A 22,071-nucleotide genomic window follows, 5' to 3' on the forward strand; every position below is an offset into this window, starting at 1 on the left:
GCTAAGAGTTTACAGGAATATCTTTTTAATTTTCACAAATTCCTGCTACAGTGGGTTCAATTATTATCCCCATTTTGCAGAGGAGGAAACTGAGGCATGGCACACTTATGTCCCCCATTAACTCAGGTGTCCACTCTTTTTTTTTTTTTTTTTTTTTTTGCGGTACGCGGGCCTCTCACTGCTGCGGCCTCTCCCGCCGCGGAGCACAGGCTCCAGACGCGCAGGCCCAGCGGCCACGGCCCACGCGACCAGCCGCTCTGCGGCATGCCGGATCCTCCCGGACCGGGGCACGAACCCACGTCCCCTGCATCGGCAGGCGGACTCCCAACCACTGCGCCACCAGGGAAGCCCCAGGTGCCCACTCTTAGCAGTTAGGGACACATCCATCCAGGCTTTTCTATGGATCCCTGTACATTTATGAGTACTCATAGCACATGTAGGGTGTTGCTGTTTTGTTTCATTAAAAAACCTTAAATGGTATCATACTATACATATCCAATCTACAATTTGCATTTCTCCCTGACAGTTCATCAATTCTAACTCATTCTTTTTAATTGCTGTCTAGTGTACTACAGCTGTAGCATTCTCCTAGTGACAAGCATGAAGGTTATTTTTGATTTTTCACTTATAGAAACAATGCTGTAGTGAAAGTCTTGTGCAAGCTTTCTCATTCACAAGGGCAGCTGCTTGGGTGGATATCAAGATATGGAAGTGCTGGGTGATGCTGAGTGCATGTTTAAATTTCAATAGATACTGCTAAATTGTCCTCCAAGATATGTACCACTAGTATGTAAATACATATTTTCCTATTACCATGCCAAAATCTGATATTATCAATCTTCAAATTTTTGCCAAGCTAAGGAATCATGTTTTAATATGCATTTCCCTGATTACAATAAACGTTGTGTTAGGCAACACCATCTGGACTGGTAATTAAATGATAAAGTGAGTTAAAGTAGGGCAACATAAAAAATGTATATATACATTAAGCATATTATTTATTTTAAAATACACAGATGTGCATTCCCCCTCCCATCTTTTGACACAGGAACAAGGCTTCTCAAGTAAGGGGTCACTGACTGGGGCTCTACATATACTTTCTGCATTAACCACACCCTTATAATGTACATCTAAGATTCCCTGGTTTGGTTTCTTAAGTGAAGTGAGAACGTAAAAGCCTTGTGAAATAATCTGAGTGCAGAATTTAATTTAATTTAACCGTAAGTCTTTAGTAATTGGCTTCATCAAGATTTTCCAAAGCATTTAATTTAATTTTCACAAAACCAGCTCTCTTTCCACACTTGTGTTTCATTGGTTTATATATTACCTAACTAAATTACATAATTACAATGTCATTCACTCAGTATAAGCAGGTTTGGAAACCATCACACTGGCGCTTGGAAAACACCCATTTAACTGAGAGAGCAAAAGCACAGAGGTATTCTAGAGAGTAGCCCACCAGCCATTCTGTGAGCCCACCCTAGACTGAAGTCAGCATTTTTCAGAGGGGTTTGGGAGAGCCTTCTAACGCAGCAGGTTGGGTAAGAGAGTAGCCACTGTACTAGTGATGTGGAACATCTTTTCATATGCTTATTACCCAATATCCTCTACTGTGAACCATCTGTTCATTTCATTTACCTATTTTTCTAGTGGATTAGCCTTTTCTTAATTATTTACAAGTGTTCTTTAGAAATCCCAGTACTAATCCTTTGTCTTTTATGTCATAAATATTTTCTCCCAGGATGTTGCCTATCTATTAACTACTTTTCTGTAGTTATTCTGTCTTGCAGAAGTACTTAATTTTGATCTAATGAAATAAACTATTTTTCTTTCTTTTTTTAATATATTTATTTATTTATTTTTAGCTGCATTGGGTCTTCGTTGCTGAGTGTGGGCTTTCTCTAGTTGCGGTGAGTGGAGACAACTCTTCGTTGCGATGCATGTGTTTCTCATTGCAGTGGCTTCTCTTGTTGTGGAGCACGGGCTCTAGGGCGTGGGCTTCAGTAGTAGTGGCACACGGGCTCAGGAGTTGTGGCTCGTGGGCTCTAGAGCGCAGGCTCAGAAGTTCTGGCCCATGGGTTTAGCTGCTCTGCGGCATGTGGGATCTTCCTGGACCAGGGCTCGAACCCATGTCCCCTGCATTGGCAGGTGGACTCTTAACCACTGCGCCACCAGGGAAGTCCCACTATTTTTCTTTCTTCATAGCTTTTGCTTTCTATGTCTTAAGAAAGCCTCCCCTGCTTTGCTAAGATTCTAAACATATTCTCCTATGTTTTCTTCTAATACTTCAATAATTTTATAATTCCCAGATCCCAGATGAGGAACTTGAAGTTCAGAAGTTTCAGATATTTGACGAAAATTATAAAGCTAGAAATAACCCGGGATCCATATTGATATATATTTATATATAATCTCCAAAGCCAATGCTACTACTTTATACTACTTTCCTGAAGAAGGAATTAAAGTCTGAGAGAAGTAAAGTGAAATACATGGATGTCCAACAGTGGTAAAAATTGGATGAATGCACGTTTGTACTGAGTACATAAATGGTTGACATATAAATGACTCATCAACAGCCACAGAAAACCAGCACAACCTCTTCCACCCACAGAAACTGTGGTCAATAGAATTTAGATGTCCCAAGTGACTGGAAGGGACACGAGGGAAGCCCCAGGTGTCCACTCTTAGTAGTTAGGGACACATCCATCCAGGCTTTTCTATGGATCCCTGTACATTTATGAGTACTCATAGCACATGTAGGGTGTTGCTGTTTTGTTTCATTAAAAAACCTTAAATGGTATCATACTATACATACCCAATACTATTGAGCAACTACCAGGTACAAAATAATAGTTGGACCTCGAGGTCCAACTTCTCTTATTCATACATTCCTCCATCCACATTCAAGCAAACAAAAATATACCGAACACCTAGCACGTCCCAGGTAACAAGCGCCACACACTCATAGATGTGGACTTTGCTAGACTCCTTCGCATGGATAGTCCGCAAGTTCCTAAAGCTTTGCTTGCTCAAAACCAACCTCTGCGTTCGCAATGTACCTTGAGCTGGGGTCATTTAGGTCACATGCCTTCTATCTGCTACCAGAAAGTGAGCCCACTAGGGTGATGAGCTTTACATTATGCTCCTCTGCATCCCCCAAAGCACAGAGCCTAAGGCCCTGACAGTACAGGTGTTCTGTTACTGCAGTTCCTACACTGTCGTGTGATGGACGCTTCACTCCCTCTCTTGTGGACCACATTTGATCTTTTAAGGGTGGGCAAGAATGAGTAATGAATAATGAATGAATGAACACTTTGTATTTTCATCAAAGCCTTCTTAGTGATTTTACCTTTTCATTGAGGTCACTATTTATTCTCACCACTACCGGTCATCTTTCCAGGGGTCACAGTCTTGTTATTACCATTATCTCCTGAGTCCTCTGTCTTCCTTTAATACCTATAATAAGCTGTCAAATCTTGTTGCTTCTGTGGCAACCTTGCCTAAACCTTTTCTATTCTCCCTGCCACTAGCTTGGTTCAGGTTCACTATCTCTTGCAAAAACTATGATGAATGACCTCCCACCCAGGCTCCCCATACTACTCCATAGTACACCTGCTGATTCCACATAAACTTTCCTGAATCGTAATCTCATTCTGACAACCCCTAGCTTAAAAACTTCAAAGGCTCCCATTAATCCACTGAATTGATTTTGGACCTCTCAGCTGGACATCAAAGCTCTGTGTATGACCCCATCTACGTTTTGCCTCTAATTTCCCGCTGCTCTCCTACTGATGCCTTCTCCTGACCCCTCCCGCTCCCCAATCAAACAGGACCATGTGCTTTTTATTAAATACGTGTTAGGTTTTCCATCTCTGTTACTTCAGCCTGGGGCACTCTCCCTCATTCCATCCTTTGAGGCCCATTGTAAACACCAGCTCTTTCATCCAGTAGGTCCTGATGCCACAACAGACAAGATATCTGCCTTCTTTGATATCGGCAGCTCTTTGTGTTGTCTTCTTGGAATCAATCTTGTTTTATTTATCTAACCTTGCTTTATTTATAGTCATTTGGTACATACTTTGTTTACTGCAATACAAGCGCCTTGTGGTAAGAGTCAGTGGTTTCCTTATTTTTGTGTTTATCTGCAGAGTTTGGGACAGAGCCTTGTACACAGAGGCACCCAGTAAGCTACTGGTTGACCTGAACAGTTCCCTCAACTTTACTGTAAGCTCCTTAAGGACAGTGACTTTAAGTACACAGTGTCTCTCAACCCAGGTAAGGGCCTTGTGCATAACAGGTACTCAAAACATACTTGTTTAAGTAATTTCATGGTTCCAGAGCAAGATTTTTCAAAACAGATGTAACACTGGCATTAACCTAAAACATTCACTTAAATCTCTCTCACCAATTACCGTAAAAGAAAAAGAAAAGGAACACTGACTCCAATGTTCATTATTCTTTCCTTTCGTTTTATGTGATAATGCCTAACTCTTATTAGGTGCTTATCACGTACCAGGCACTGCACTCAAAGTTTTACAACAATCACCTCGTGTAATCCTCCCAAGAGCACCATGATGCACTGTCTTTTTCCCCAGTGGATGGGCAGGAGGTTTAGAGAAGTGAAGTAACTTGATCCTGCAATGAGTAAGTGGCAGAGCTGAGATCTGAATCCAGGCAGTTTCTGCCTCCAAAAACCCATGGTTGTCACCATCATGCCATATGCCTTGGTTATGTTTGCCAACCCTCTTAATTTCAACAGTTTGCGTAAAAAAAACATCTTTTAAAAAGTACTTCAAGCCACATCTTAAAATCATTCTTTGAAACATAAGAACATCTTGACTCTCAGATTATTTTAATGGACATAAAAATAAAGAATTGTTAAGTCTATCTCATCCACCTTCCAACGTAAGCTTCAAATTTAGGAGGCTGTTTTCTCAAATGGTATGCATGGTCAGTACCTGATTATGCATCCCCCCAAATGGAGGTGACAAAGGTAACATACTTCCAAATAACTGAAAATCATTTAATTTTGGAACGCAGTCTAGAAATTTCAGAACCAAAAATAACCATTTAGTCCCCATTCTCCCTGTAAGTCTTCATATACTTGAAAACTCCTCTTGGTGGCCTGGACTCTGATTTGCTGGCAGAGTAAAGGGGTGTAGGGTTGACATAGATAATCCATGAGTAAATAGGCCAGAATTTCTCTCTTTTTGAATCTCCATTCAGTCTGCATGGAAACAGTAGCACCAATTCTGACCACAGTGCTGAAAAAGAATACACTAGCACCAAGGAACTGATAGCCTGTGAATCTGAGAGAGAAGGAAAAACGCTGTACTGGCCCTAAATACGATGAGAGCAACACTGAGGAAAAACTCACAAGCTGTAAGATAAAAGTCATTGCCTTCCTTAGGATTTCAGAGATACAAGCATGTGAAGTAGAGATGGACACTAGTAGTTACATCTAAGAAAGAGCCACCAGCGGACTGGTCACCAAAGTCTCTTTAGCCTCCAATGGAAATACTATTACTAAAGATGAGATTCATAACTTAAGATGAAATTATATCAAGCAAGGACAAACTCTGTTCAATAAAATACAGGAGAAAACTGACTACTGATGTTTCAACTACTCAGATCTTCTATTTATCTATTCAAAGCAAAAAAAACAATTCATGTAAAAAGTCTGATAATATTAACTTCACTATTGAGTCATAGCTACCTTTTCTGGAGTTAAGTATTGATGTTAAAATATACCACAGGTATGATGAACCTCTGTGACTTAAGGGATACCTTAAAATCCAAATCCCATTTATAAAGCAAAATTTTATCAGAGTATTTTTCACTCCTTTAAAATGATCTAAAATACTCAGTTGTTGATACTTGAGTTTTTCAAGTTGTAGATCATATGTTCAGAAAAGAACAGAGGAAAAAGAGTGAGCCTGTTATGTTCATTAGTGTATCATGGAAAAATGACAGCCTTAAATACTCATGAGCGCTGGTGAATATTCTGCTGACTCCCTCTGCTGTAGCAGAAATCAGAAAAACAAAGCACATAACGGAAAAAGGAGTTTAAGTCAAGTGAAAATATTTTATGACATTGCAAACTTCTTAAAAATACATTCACTCAAACATGAAAAAAATAGCAAGCAATTAATCCCAAAGCAAAAGAGAAAAACAATTCTGCTCCAACATAACTGAATAAATGCATATTCTTAACAATCTGTAATCTCTTAAGAAATCAGCTAATATGATAACTTACTGTTTGTTTAAGAGTTGGAATATTAAGGTGGAACATGTATATTGATTTGTATTAGAGAAAGAGGTTCCTAATTATCTGTTTCAGATCATTAGAATTCTCACGTTAACTCAAAACCCACAATACCTTAACAGCGTGAATGTGAAGTACAAATTTGATAAAGACCTGCCTTCAAAGTACCTTATTTTCCTTTGAAAGGCAACTTCCTTAACAACACTACGAGAATAATGAAACTTAGCCATTCACTGTGATCTGGACACGAGTTAAAGGATGCAGAGAAAAAGAAAAAAGGTAATGCCCCCACCCCCATAAAACTCATTCCTACTTTATGCTTTTTCCTTTAAATTTAACCATTCTGAAATGCTAATAATTTTGCTACATTTCCCCTGAAACATTCTCTATGAAGACTAAAGAAGGGCTTGTTCAGAAACAAACAGGATACAGGAGTACTGGTACAGCTTCCAGGCAAGCTATAAATAGCAACGGCATTTTCAAGAAATCTCATGCCAGTGTGTAAGCTGCAGTTTAAACATGCAGTGAGGATTTTATTATAATGCTGTCACCAAAATTCATTGTTACATGAGAAATTCAATGCTTACCAAGTTTTCTTGGTTCCTGGCTGCTATTTTTTGCTCCTCTTCTGCCCCATTTTTCATGTATTTGACCTCTTCCACCGGTTTGATCCTATACTCATCTGAGTGCCAAAAAAGAAAAGACATTTTATAACTTTTTTCACAATGGGAGAAAAGTGTCAGTAAGAAAAGTCCAACAGCATAACTTGTTAGAGCCCTTTTTCCCTGCGGCCTTTCTATGTGGTTCATTTGAAACAATCTGGAAGAAGCTTCACCAGCCTCTTTTTATGAGGCGCTCTCCTCTGTCTACTGGGCAAAGCTCAGCACCACGAAGGCAGCTAATGAAAGTGGCACTGCCTGGTCCTTTCACAGAGAGCGGATGGTGGCAGCAGAAACGGAGGTTATTCCATACCTAAAGCCTATTTGGAATTTATACGCATTAGGGCATATCGCATAATGGTTTAAGGAGATTTTTCTCCTTGAGAATATTCGTTCAAAATGCCTGTGGCAGCAACGTTATGCAGTATGTTCACACCTGAATTTCTTTCTTTTGGAAAAACAAAGTAAGACTGAAGAGCTTAACTGATCAACAAATAGATATAAACAATTGGGAACTGAAATTTTCCTGTTGGTGATCCCCATATTAAATGTGGAACAGTCTGCAACGATTTCATAGGATTCATGCAGACTTTAATCTCTCTGTAAAGTCACACACATGAAGAGCCATAATATCACATGGCTCTAACTGGTAGGTATATCTATCACTCAAGGCGGGACAGTATAGTGGACCATGGACGGGACCTGGACTTTGCAACAGCCAGAGAGAGAGTACAACAAACTCCAATATCAAAACACATCATAGAACAAACTTGGGAAAACTTGCAATTAAAGTTCCTCTCCAGGGTAGAGGTTTGGTGATGCCAGTGATGACATTTTCACCAGATTTCTGTCAATAGGAAATGACTTGGGCACACTAAGGTCAAAAACAGGTGTGACTTTGAGTCACCTTTAGTCCAGTGTGTAGGAAAAATCCCAGACATTATGGAATTAGAAAATTTCATCAACCAACAAACTGATGATTGCCTAGCATATGACATGGAATAATGTCTATAAAAGGCTACCTAATAGATGTCTATCACTAGGAAGTTGCAATATATTTTCTTATTGCCTGTGGTTAATTTGCTACAATGACTATATGCTTATATAATTTCTTGCCTTACTATTTATAATACCATTTCCTATATAGTTTCAGGCTTCCTCATACCATCCCTTAACACGCTACCCCCAAAGATGTTTGCTACAGTTAATATTTCTTCAAGTAATTATGCTGTTCCAATGTTTCTCAAAATTATCATCCTTATGAAAGTAATACATTTGCATATATCTGAATAAAGACTCCATGTTCACAGCTGAGCCAATTGTTTTTTCCATCTGACAATTCAAGGTAGTTATTGATTCTGCTTCTTTCTAAAGAAATTAGAAAGACTGGTATGAGGTTACAGTAATGAGTCCTTTAGGAATACCACGTCCTAAATGTATTAACAAGTTAATCAATGGGTTCTGATCCACAATTACAAAATACAGAATTTCACATTCCAATTTGGTACTCAGAAGAGAAAAAAATAAGAGAAAATTAATAAATTTGGCACATTTAATTAAGGATTATTTACTCAGAAGTTGGGAAAGCACTTGTTAATTGAAAAAGAAAAGATACTGCCTAATTATGCCTCCCATACAATTAAACAGAGACAAAAAATAAAGGAAAAAAATAATAGCTAAAGATGGGTCTCCCTAACTTCAGTTTGGAACATTAATATTTATAAATGATGGTTCACTGGGATAATTACTAACATTGAACTGATCTAAATTGTGATCTTAATTACTTACAGTGAGTCTCTAGTTATTTAAATATAAACACACATACATACATTATTTGTTTTGAACACAATTCCAGTGGACTCTATCATTTTGTCTAGAGGACACAAAACCTCACATGATGAGATGGGGAAAGCATAACATTTTAGGACCTAAGCAGAACCTCCTGAAAGAGCCTTCCAAAAGACGGTCCTTTGCCTGCGGCACAGCAAAAGGTTTCGTCTAGAGGAGACCCACCCTTGCCTTGCCCGCTGTCCTCTCCCACCCCTAAGCCACAGCCCACAGTAGACACTCTCTAAACAGCTGAGTGATATTCAATCTTCATTCTCTTTTTATCCCTACAGGAAACACAGCTGAATTCAAAGTATCAATAGTAGACAAACTATTAATATTTTTCTAATATTTTTCTTCAATGAAGAAAAGCTGCTGGCTACATGTCTTTCAAAGCAGTGTTACCCCACATACAGACTTTTTATAATATCACCAATTTAGAAAGAGGATAGGTTTTAGCGTGTCATTAACAAACACGCCTGGCTAGCCAATGCTGTCTTTGTGGAACACGCTATAACTGGATAAAAAAGAAAAACAAACAGCCACGACTGCAAAGCCAGACCTATCATTATTACTTACATAACACACTGCACAGAATCCATCGTGGTATGAAACAAAAAAGCCAGCAAGACCCTTAGATAAACCACAATTTGTATAAAGCAAATACTTAAAAACGGTCTGTCAAGTCTCTCAAAGGCTGGTGCTGGGGATGAAGATGCCCATCTGGAAACAGACAACTCGCCAAACAACGTGTCACACATTTCCATGGCGATGCAGCCGTCAGGAACGGCACTCTGTGTGGACCAATGGAGCATTTCGGGTTATGGCAGTGACACAACCACTACGGAAATCCATTTTTCCTTTTGGTGAGGGCACAGGGGAATCCGTGTGGGACTTTAGCCCCTTCATCAGATCACACACTGGAGGCAACTGCAAGTAGCAGAGCCACTGTTACAAGCCAGAGAGCCCCGCCCGGCAACAGAACCACCTGCCAACTTAATTAAGAGGAGCCACAAGCAGACTGTCTTCCTCTGGCTCCCTCACACCTGTTCACAATTTTTCTTTTCTTCCTGTTGATCTTGTCAGGTGGCTTCTTAAAATGCACGTCAGGAGCTGTAGGCTAACACCCGGTTTCGAACCTGCTCCCCTTTTTCCCTATGTAAACAGTTGCAGGCTGTGCCAGTCAAAATAGATCTGGGGTAAAAGCACTGCTGTGGTGATATTTTTAGCATTTTATTCCTCAGATTCCATCAGAAAGGGCTACACTTTCTGTGGCAGCTCTATCATGCTAAAGACACACTGTTGCCCACCAAATCTCTGTGCCTCACGTTTGACGTAAAGTGCCTCATATATACATATATAAAATTAGGTTTTTAGAACTAGAAGGTGATCAGTTGGTTGGACTTGCTTCAGATGTTATGGAATCATCCCCATTTTCAGGATCCTGTCAATTCTTCCATGGTCAACAACTCACTGGCCCCTATCCTGTCCTCCCAAGTTTTGCAGATGGAAGATCTGCTACAAGGTTACATTTATAAACAACGGAACTGACTTCAAAATGAGTGAATTAGAAGATGAGTGCTGGAGTGAGTTCATAATGCCATAACTATTAAAAGGTTAACAATTCTCATAAAAGTACATATTAGATGGGGAAGGAGGAAGACAGGCAAGGGTTCTAGAAATGCTACTCTTTGAGGTAGGAAGGGATCTTTTTTTTTTTTTTTTTGCGGTATGCGGGCGTCTCACCGCTGCGGCCTCTTCCGTCGCGGAGCACAGGCTCCGGACGCGCAGGCTCAGCGGCCATGGCTCACCGGCCCAGCCGCTCCGCGGCACGTGGGACCCTCCCGGACCGGGGCACAAACCCGCGTCCCCTGCCTCGACAGGCGGACTCCCAACCACTGCGCCACCAGGGAAGCCCGTAGGAAGGGATCTTACAGTTCTTTCCTAGAACGGTGAAATTCGTATCTATTGATACTTTCACACTCAAGTCTTCTTCTGATCAATGACATATGTACCAGAATGAACCTTTCCCAGGACTGTTCCGATTTCAAAAACTCTGCGCTAATGTCCTCATACCAAAACAATCCAACATCTGGGCATCTTCACTGGATTGCTTCATCATCCAAATTTTGCGTGAAGATTCTCTAGTAGACTTATTATTATTATATGCTCAGGAAAATATGAGGACTTGGAACAAGAGGTAAAAGAAGTATTTATAAAAATAAACAAACCAGGGCTTCCCTGGTGGTGCAGTGGTTGAGAGTCCGCCTGCCGATGCAGGGGACACGGGTGCGTGCCCCGGTCCGGGAGGATCCCACGTGCCGCGGAGCGGCTGGGCCCGTGAGCCATGGCTGCTGAGCCTGCGCGTCTGGAGCCTGTGCTCCTCAACGGGAGAGACCACAACAGTGAGAGGCCCGCGTACCGCAAAAATATAAATAAACAAACCAATTAAAAGACCAAACTATTTTTTAGTGTAAACTCAGTTCCCTTGGGTTTCTCCCACTGAACATCCTGTCCTCCATGCTAACTAAATTCAAGTCCCCAAATCCTGGTACGACTTCAAATTCTTGCCTAGGATCTTTCTTTCTTTACTTGGTGAGATTTTTTTCAAGAGGTGAGTATTCACGGTGGCTAAGAGCTTAGCCTCTAGAGCTTGAATGACTAGCCATATGGCCTTGGGCAACTTACTCATGCTTTCTGTGCCTTGGTTTCTTCATTTGTAAAATGGGAATATTTATAGTACCTAATCTCACACATAGAGTCACATGAATTAATATATGAATACACTTAAAACAGTGCCTAGCCCATAATAAATGCTCAATAAACGTCGGCTGCTGTTTTAGAAAAACTGTGCTGGTTCTGCAGGGAACACTATTTCTAAAGCACAAAATCCATCAAGGTATAAAAACAAAAAGCATAATGTAAACATCAAAAATTAATTTAACTGAAAATTCTGACTTAACTATGCTAACAAATAAAGTGAGAAGGGAATATTATCGTCCAGGATAAGCCTTTAGCATTTTTTAACTAAATGCATATAGTGCTTTAATTAAAATAAAACATAATTTTAAAAGAACAATAAATAACTTTTATGACAGGAAAAAGAAAAGTGATCATTATTTGAGTGAAACCAGGGTTACAAGAAAATAATGTTCCTCTATCTTCCTTTATATCCTAACTCAATTATTGCCATTGGCACAGCTCCTAGTCTCGGCCTTCCCTGAGGGCACAAGAGTGAATGGGTGAGGTTCAGGAGAGTCTGAGAACCTACCATGGGCTGGGCTCTGTGATAAGCAATGGAGGGGGTGTGGAGGGGGGAGACAGTGCCCGGGGAAAACCACTGTCTTGGGGGGAGGCTTATGCTGAGAACCCTTCTGCTACCTGGAGCACGTTCCTCAGGCTAGACCGACCGCACGAGTAGGCTGACCCTATTCCACTCCGCCACAGTCCACCAAGACAGACTAACTCTGGAAAACCTTATGCACAAAGTAGAGACTCAGCTGAAGGACCTCACAGACCCGTATCAATTCCCTGAGTCAGGCAGTCCCTTCACGATAATTACTATATCCTCACTTGCAGAAAGTGATTTCGCCCTTTCCAATGTAATAGTTATCATTAAGCAATTTCTAGGGTAATTATGAACTGCTCGTTCTAAATGTTTTGAATATTTCTAAAATAAGGCTTTGGTGCATTTAACACAAAATGCTCTCAGTTTTTTTCAGAGTGTGTCTCAAATCAACCTAATAAAGGAAAACTAATTTCAAAATAAGATTGTCTAATACATGAAGTGCTCATGGCCTAAAAATATAAACTGTTAAAAAATAACAAGCAGGGAAATTATGTTTTCAGACTTCATATCTGTGGAAGATTAAACCCTGGCCACTGGGTTTCCACTAGGGGAATTAGGAAAACTGTACATATTTGTACATATCCCCCTTTATGATATCTCATAATTGAAAACTGTTAATATCACTAAGAGGGCAAGTCTCATATGTCTACTGTATCCTTATTCACTAGTGAAACCTAATGCTTGGATATATTTGAAAATCAGAGATAGCTAAAACATATAGTCTTGCTTCAGTCATGTAAAACTCATTTCAGCACACCCTCACTAATAAGGGGTATTATGCTTTTTAAAAATATGCAATGAATTGAAGGGTGAAAATGGTATCTAATTTTTATTTTAGTTTGATGTTTCAAAATTTACTAGTGATACTGAATACTTCCCCCCGTTTTGATCATTCATGTGTGCCCTTTGTGATATATCTCTTCATATCCTTTGCCTCTTTTCTCTAATTGGAGTTGTAGCATTTTTCCTATTGACTGTGATATGAGCTCTCTGTAAACTATACCAATTTATGGACATACTTCTGGCCCCAAAAGGTCTGGGCGAAAACGCCTCTTGATTTTCATTCAGACATGAGGTGGTGGAAGGAACTAGCTGCTTTCTGTCTTTGAGGCAAGTGCTGGGCTATCCCCTGCTGTCTTTTCTGTGTTTCTTTCCTTCTTCATTTCAGCAATATTCATTGAGCACCTACTGCATGCCAGAGAACGTAGTACTCAGTCCTGGGGTTATGCCTAGGGAAGGGAAGCAGATCCTGTTCTCAAGGAGCTCACAGCTAGTAGGGGAAGATTTAAGAAAATGAGCAAATAGAGTGCAGAGTGTCTGCAGCCATGAGGCAGATGTGTGGGGTGACTGTAATAAGAACAGAAGGGAGGGACCCCCCTAAGCAAGGATGGGGAGAGTCTTGGAGGAGGTGACGTTATCTCACTGGAGCGCTGAGGAACACTAGTGTGTGTGTGGGAAGGACAGGTCTAGGCAAGGGGACGGTGAGTTCAACAACCAGAGGCAGACAGGAACAACTGCAAGTGGTCTAGTACGGCCAACACGCAGATTCCAGGGGGCCTCGAGGGATGTAGAGAGCAGAAGCTGCCAGGGCCAGTGCAGGAAGACCTGGTATGTGAATCCCACCAGAGGCAGGCTCCATTCTGGGGGGATATGGTCTCCCCAACCAGGGCCCAGACTGAAGCCACCGTTACAGGCTAAGCTTCTGTCCTCTGGCCTGTCCTCAACCATCTCCTCTGGAGAGACCCCCAACCATCGTAATCCAAGGCTTTCTCCCTCTCTCTGAAAGAAGGTGTAGCAAAGGTGGAACTTACATGGAGCAGTGGAGGTGGACCAGTCAGGTGAGGAAGGTGAGGAAGAACACACGGAGAAGACTGGCCAAGAGCCAGAGAAAGCAGCCGCAAAGAGTCTCACGAGGGTGGAGTTTTACCTGGAGTCAGCTGGTGGGGCACTGGTGGGGCTGGAGCTTAAGACACAACATCTGCCAGAACCTGTTTCCCGCCTCCCCGACAGGTATGCCTTCAACTGGTGATGGGGAGATATCACAGCATGCAGAACAGGGAGTGGCTGGGATGGGGTGTGATCCATCCTAGGGGCAAAGAAGCTGCCACTGAACCTGATCCCAGCTCCTTCCCCTTTGGCGGGACAGCAGTGAACCACAAGGGACAGAGCACCGGCTTCAAAGGGCCTTTCTCTTCTGGACCTGGCTTGGTGACTTCCCAGCCGTGTGCCGTGGAGGCAGGAGATAGACTTCTCTGGGTGAACGGAGCGCGTTGCGATGCTTGTGCACGGCTGCTATGGCCTCTTAGCATTCTTAGGGTCTTGTCCATGCCTCCGAAGAGGACGAGCTGAGAGGTGTCCACAGCTGCAAGGATGAGAGGGTGGTAAAGCTTCCCTCATTACAGCACCCTTAATAATGAAGACTGGATCTGCAGGCCTCATTCCTGAATCATTGCATCATTTCAGAGGCCAGATAGCACATCTCCTCCATTCATCTGAGGCTCACTCAGTGACCAGGGAACTACTGGCCAGTCGGAACATGCATCTTCTGACACGCTCTGACAAAAGACATGCAATCCGAGGCAAATCCAGCCTGGACTCCTTTAGGAAAGCACATGCAACCAAGGCTTTCCCATGGAGAGGGGGTTTAATGTTTGTATCATACAGTAATAATTCCTAACCAAGAAAGAGAATGAGTGGCGAGCCACTCGCAGAGAGGGAGGGCATGCATGGTGGCTCTGACAGCCATTTACCCAGCTTCTCAAGAGTCCCGCTCTGACTCTTACGGAGTGCTGGTTTTCCACCAACCACAGAAAAGCTGGAGGCCAGCTAAGTCCTCTCTACTATTCTTGGTGCGGTTCCTCTTATCCTTGATAACCGTTCAAGAGAAAGCCTGCCCAGCTGTCTGTCCTCTCCCCTGGTTTGATTTAATCCTCATGTCGGCCCTATGAGGCTGGTATTATAACCCATTTTCCAGTTGCAGAGATTAGTCCTTGATTGGCTGGTCAAGTGGCAGTGCTGGTTCTAACCCAGGTTGGTTGGAATCCAGGGCCAGGCTCCTAACCACGAAGCCAGTTCTTTTTTTAAACCGCAAAGCACAGGAAATAATTACTCTGAGAAATGGTACAGGCATGATGTATGAATGGATTCAGAAAGGATTTGGACATATTTGCAAATCACAGTGACATAAATAAAAGTTATAAAGCAACTAACATTCATGGGTAACATCAGGAAAACTATCAGAGCCTCCCTTGTCAGGCGTCTGGAGCTTCTGTCGGTGGAAGATACCATCCCTGTGCTGCTTAAGTTAGGAATTAATATACCAATCAAAGTAAGGGTTGTGAGACTTTTCATTACAATGGCGATTTGACCACCACTGCATCTAATGGAAGAAAACGGAAGCTATTCTACAGTATACAGTAAATATTGCAATGTCTTTACAAAAACTTTGTATTCTGAAAGATAATTTCCTTTTAAGCCTTCTGTTATACACTACAATTTTGATATATGATCTTAGCATTAAGACCAAGCAACAAATCTAGGATGTCTTCCTTCACTGGAGGTGGAGGAAGAGGAGGAGGATGAGAGCTTTCGTTTATAGATCCCTTTTTTTTTTTTTTTTGCGGTACGCAGGCCTCTCACTGTTGTGGCCTCTCCCGTTGCGGAGCACAGGCTCCAGACGCGCAGGCTCAGCGGCCATGGCTCACGGGCCCAGCCGCTCCGCGGCACGTGGGATCTTCCCGGACCGGGGCACGAACCCGTGTCCCCTGCATCGGCAGGCGGACTCCCAACCACTGCGCCATCAGGGAAGCCCCCTATAGAGCCCATTAAATGTCCCAGATCCAGTTCAGAAAAGCTGTTATACAACAGCCCATTTATGCTCACAGGGCTCTAAGAAAGAGAACCGTCAATGTCTCCATCCTAAGGAAATGTTCACTCATCCAGCTAGCTATACCATCCAGTAAGTGGTGGGACTGGGGCCAGGCCTTGAACCAGGCAGTCTGACTCAGATCCCAGGCTCTTACTTGACTTTCCCACAAACGTGTAGTAAAGTTAATTTCTGATAAAAACAAAAATTCTCTTTGTTTGCTGATTTCCATTACAGAACTATTAGAAAATGTTATCACTATATGGATCCTCTCCCCCAATGGAAGTCACCTTTAAGATAAAGATAAACCTTTTCAGGTCAGGCATTAAAAAATGCATTATGATAAAATAAGATCTAAAATAAATGCAAACAGTTATTTTCTTTTTAGGGGTAAACTATAAGGCACTAACAGCAATTACGAACAGATACTAAGAGAGGGGCTCACATGCCTTCCTCTGTACATGAAGTCGATAAAACTCCAATGTCATTCCACTGTCAAGAGGGCTTGAAAGGAGAGGTGCTTTTCTAGGACTGGCAATAAATTTCTGCTGATTCATTCACAGTTAATCCTTCACTGCTGCCCAAGATCAAGGGTCATGAATTTGCAGGATGGCTGGTCAGGATTAGGAAATTCTATGATCATTCCAGAAACTCTTCCCATTTAATGTGGCTGCCATAGAGTTAACCAAAACATCGAACAATTTGGCCAATGGGGGTGTGTGTGTGTGTGTGTGTGTGTGTGTGTGTGTGTGTGTGTGTGTGTGTGTGTGTGTGTGTGTGTGTGTGTGTGTGTGTGTGTGTGTGTGTGTGTGTGTGTGTGTGTGTGTGTGTTAAGGAGGAAGGACATTTTAATGTTGATCTGATGTAATTCCTTTAACGGGGTTCTGACTTAAGTGGATTTCTGTTAAGGAAAAGATTCTCAGATAATACTCCGGATGCTTAAGCATCCTAGTCCCCTCCCCCTCTCCCAAGGCACCTCACCAGCAGGCCAGACGTGCTTGTGCTCTTTTGTGATGCAGTCTGGCGATGGGGTGAGGAGGTTAGCGGGAAACTGCAGCAGCCTGGATTTACACCAGAAAGAGCAGAGCTAATGAGAAGAATTGGGCTGGAGTGGAAAGTTTTGCAGAAGATTAGAGAGGGGAGATTTTGGAGGTAGTCCAAAGAAAGACAGACAAAAAGTCACCAGAGTGACAGAGAGCTAGAGATTCACGGGAATAGATTTCAGTACATTGTGAAGTAGGTTTATGAATGAGATGCCTCTGGGATTCTTTATTCAGTAAAAATTTAAATTGCTTTTCAGTGATCTTTGGTGATTCTTTTAATATGCCTCTGGACTGAAGCTCACTTCTGGGTGCTACAGCCATTAGAAATAATTTAATGGCAGCAAAATCATTAGCAAGAATAGGAAGAAATTGGATAGAGTTGTTTTCAGTTAAAGTAATTCCCAAGGCTACAAGCACTGCCACTGAATTTTTAAAATGGAAAAGCACAGCTAAAATACAATTTGTGATAAAAGAGTACAGCTTCCCTACTTATAAAAAATATTCATGACTCGACGTTCACTGCGGGTCTCACGAAGAAAGGCCCCAGAAGGCGAGGAGAGAGCTCGTTCACATGTGCATATGAGGGGCGAGGAGGGCTCTCGCCCTCTTCCTCTCTCTCCTGCCAAGTCTCTACCTCTTCTCACAAGAGATTCATTCACATAGAACAAAAGATCACTTCCAGTTGCCATGAATCGCCAAGTTAGATTCCCCTCAGAGACTAAAGTGTGTTCTGACGGCGACAAAGAATAGCTCTTTAGGGATAACGTGTCTGGGTGAGTGGGGGGAACAGCATATTCGAGGACACTTTAATGGCTAGCAGCACAGTAAACAAGAACACACCATCTTCCACACCCTGGTCGGTTTGCACGAGACTATTTTAGTAACACATTCTGCTCAATTTGTTTGTAAGAGATGGCAGCTGTTTTTTATTATTTATCTTTCGGGAAGGATTCATAAGGGCATTTGAGTGGTTCAATTAAATCCAAATTGTGCAGTATCGCAATTGCGAGGTAGGCTCTGTACTGCGAGCCTGAGGACACAGAGCTGACGGGCAAGTGGTCCTCAGTGACCCTCACCCACCATCTATATGTAAGCTACTTAAATGTAGATTACGATAGTGAAAGTTCTCCACGGTCCATTTTGCTTCCTCGACGGGGATGTACAGTAGCAAAAAAGAACTGCTGAATCATTTCACACCTGTTAGAATGGCTATCATCAAAAAGACAAGAAGTGTTGGCAAGGATTTGGAGAAAAGGGGACCCTCCTGCACTGTTGGTGGGATTGTAAACTGATGCTGTCACTATGGAAAGCAGTATGGAGGTTCCTCAAAAAATTAAAAAGAGAACTACCATATATATGATCCAGCAATCCCGCTTCTGGGTATACATCCAAAAAAGATGGTGTCAGGATCTCGAGATATCCGCACTCCCATGCTCACTGCAGCATTATTCACAAGAGCCAAGGTATAGAAACAACCTAAATGTCCATTGATGCAGTAATGGATAAAGAAAATGTGGTACAGATAGCCAATAAAATAGTATTCAGCCATGAGAAAGAAGGAATCTGCCATTTGTGACAATATGGATGGATCCTGAGAGCACTGTGATAAGTGAAATAAGTCAGAGAAAGACAAATACTGTATATCACTTACATATGGAATCTAAAACAGTTGAACTCATAGAAGCAGAGAGTAAATAGTGGTTGCCAGCAACTAGAGCGTGAGGGAATATAAGAAGATGCTGGTCAAAGAGTACGAACTTCCAGTTATAAGATGAGTAAGTTCTGGGGATGTAATGTACAGCATGGTGACTCTAGACTATAATACTGTATTATATACTTGAAAGTTGCTAACGAAATGATCTTAAATGTTCTCAACGTGTGCACACACACACAAAAGATAATTAATTATGTGACATGATGGAAGTGTTAACTAACCTTATTGTGATAATCATTTTGCAATGTATATGTACATCAAATCGTCACGTTGTACACCTTCAATTATACCTTCTATGTCAATTACATGTAAATAAAGCTGGAAATAGTAAAAAAAATTAATTAATTAAATTAAATAACTGCTGTAACTTCTAAGCCTTTGAATGACTTAAATCAGACATTTTCAACACATAGAAAAGTATGAAAGGCCCACACCATTCTATACAAACAGGCCAAAGGAGAATTTGGGAGGACAGTTCACACAGAGACACAGAACCGCCACAGTTCCTTAGCACATCTTCTGTACCGTATTCTTTCAGCTACCTTTCTAAGATACTGCTCGCACCCAAAGGCCTGAGTTAGGTAAAATCTCGAGAGTTCAAAGATCTTAAAGTATAATGCATGGCCTGGACATGTTCCAAAGTTTCTTTTACATGGTGTAAAGAGGCTTTTAACCTGATCAAGGCCAGTGGGTGATAAGGTTCCCCACTGCTCCTGCAGGAGCTGGTAGAGGTACACCCAACGTCTGGGTGTACAAAGTATCTGCCAGACCAGAAGCGCAAGGATTGCAAGCTCACCCCTCCTACACCACCACCATGTCAGTTTCCAGAAACAGCCGACATCACCGTTTGAGGAACCTGTTTCCCGTGGATCAAGCCATGTCACCCACTCTTAGGCGTGGGTTTCAAGCCTTGAAATCCTTTGGACCTCCCCTCAACTGGGGAGGGCCTAGAAATGATTCACTTGTCTCCTTCAGGGAGCTCTATGGGTAGACTTGGCCTTGGCCAGGTCTGACAGTCTACTCCCTACATAGCAGCCAGGGTAAGTCATAACATTAAAACCAAAGTCAGACTACATTACTCCCTCACTCCCAAAACCCTCTCCTGGCTTCTATTACATTTAGAATAGAATCCAGAGCCCACATTTGAGCTTGGGGGCAACACACAGTCTAACCCAGCGGTCCCCAACCTTTTTGGCACCAGGGACAGGTTTCGTGGAAGACAATTTTTCCACGGACTGGGGGGGTGGGGGGAGGGGGGTACGGTGCAGGCGGTAATGCCAGCGCAGTGATGGGGGAGCAGCAGATGAAGCTTCGCTCGCTAGCCTGCCACTCACCTCCTGCTGTGAGGCCCGGTACCGGTCTGCTGCCCAGAGGGTGGGGACCCCTGGTCTAACCCCAGGCTGCCTCTCTGAGTTCATCACCCACCACTCTCCCCACCTGAGGGCCTCAGACTTTTCCTGGGAACCACCCTCTCGGGGATTTGGCCCTGGTGTTCCTCTGCCTAAAACACTGTTCCTGCGTGTTCTCCTGGCCTGCTCCTTCCTTCAGGTCTCTGCTCAACAATGTCAACTGTTCAGGCAGACCTTCTCTGATCTATGAATCTAAAATAGCCACCACGGGGCTTCCCTGGTGGCACAGTGGTTAAGAATCCGCCTGCCAATGCAGGGGACACAGGTTCGAGCCCTGGTCCAAGAAGATGTCACATGTCGCAGAGCAACTAAACCCGTGCACCACAACTACTGAGCCTGCGCTCTACAGCCCGTGAGCCACAACTACTGAGCCCACATGCCACAACTACTGAAGTCTGTGTGCCTAGAGCCCGTGCTCCGCAACAAGAGAAGCCACGCAATGAGAAGCTCGCACACCGCAACGAAGAGTAGCCCCTGCTCACCGCAACTGAAGAAAGCCCACGTGCAGCAATGAAAACCCAACACAGCCCAGAAAAAAAAAAAAAAAAAAAAAGCCACTGTATCACTGTCTCTTGTGTTTGTTATTTTTCTCATTGTGCTCATCCCCACCTGATAGTGTATTATATGTCTTTCTGTTTACTGCCTGGGTCACTACCTAGGATGTGAACAAAATGAGGGCAGTCATTGTCTTTTTACCTGTTACATCCCCTAGTAAAAGCCAGTTTCTAGCAATTGCTCAATAAATATTTCTTGAATGAATAACTGTGATTTTCAGAGTTTTATCTGAGCTAAAAGCATATTGCTTTTCATTTTAATGCTTGGCAACTGAACAACTGCATTAGAGGAAACAAGGCAAGGAACAAAGGAGGAAAGCCGTGGTCAAAACTCAAGACCCAAACACTTTTTTTTTTTTTTTTTTTTGCGGTGCACGGGCCTCTCACTGCTGTGGCCTCTCCCGTTGCGGAGCACAGGCTCCAGACGTTCAGGCTCAGCGGCCATGGCTCACGGCCCCAGCCGCTCCGCGGCATGTGGGATCTTCCCAGACCAGGGCACGAACCCGTGTCCTCTGCATCGGCAGGCAGACTCTCAATCACTGCGTCACCAGGGAAGCCCAAGACCTAAACACTTTTAAATAAAGAGACATTTCTGGAGTGAAAGAAGGCAATGGGAAGTAAAAGATTAATGAATAAATATTGTGTTGAACAGCTGACACAATAAAGGCCAAAATGCTGGGTGCAACATTAAAAATAAAATCCTATTTCATATATAATTTGATCATTTCTTCTTTGGTTATAGATCAAAATCAACAGTGACATTTACACAGTGAAGCATGGGTGCCTGTAGCTAGAAGGGAATTTAAATGCAATTTAGCTTGGCTTGAATGTGGTTTTCAAAATGGAAATGCAACATAATGTGAATACAGATTTGTACCACTTTGCCTTTGTTTTACAATTTGAAAAAAATTCATTAGTTTCACAGATTGGTATTTTAGCACCATGTTTTTTCACTTCACCCTTAATCTTTTACCTTCAGTTCTTAATAGCCACGCACATAGCTTTTGAAAATATATTTTAAATGAAAATGTAGATATCTACTTACATTATAACTTAAGCATGGACTATTACTTTTAAGGAAGTGAACTGCATATACTTGTCCCTCTCTCCACCAATTTCCTTTCCCAGCAATGGCCCTTTTATCTAAGAAAATTTAATTAATACATTGTAATAACCTATAATAGAAACGAATCTGAAAAATATATATAGGTATAACTGAATCACTTTGCTGTACACATGAAACTAACACAATATTGTAAATCAACTATACTTCAATAAAAACTTTAATTATACAACCTTTATAAACCAAAGACCATTTTTATTCATTGTTTAAAACTGTATCATTAATTATATGTTAGCAGAATATTATTTATGCATGTATTTAAT

The 22,071-nt window shown here is 42.1% G+C and overlaps 1 protein-coding gene across 3 annotated transcripts in view; it reads right to left on the minus strand.

Moving 5' to 3' along the window:
• C2H1orf21 (chromosome 2 C1orf21 homolog) overlaps window positions 1-22,071 on the minus strand; it is a 224,304-nt gene that overhangs the window by 105,685 nt on the left and 96,548 nt on the right. For all 3 annotated transcript variants that reach the window (XR_009537220.1, XR_009537221.1, XM_060131782.1), the window contains exon 3: window positions 6,853-6,947. Coding sequence is in view for 1 of the 3 variants with exons in the window: in XM_060131782.1 (XP_059987765.1) it covers window positions 6,853-6,947 (95 nt within the window). In the remaining 2 variants the exon portion in view is untranslated. The remainder of the gene's footprint in view (window positions 1-6,852; window positions 6,948-22,071) is intronic.

The sequence above is a fragment of the Lagenorhynchus albirostris genome, chromosome 2 (assembly GCF_949774975.1).
Source record: "Lagenorhynchus albirostris chromosome 2, mLagAlb1.1, whole genome shotgun sequence".
NCBI lineage: Eukaryota > Metazoa > Chordata > Mammalia > Artiodactyla > Delphinidae > Lagenorhynchus > Lagenorhynchus albirostris.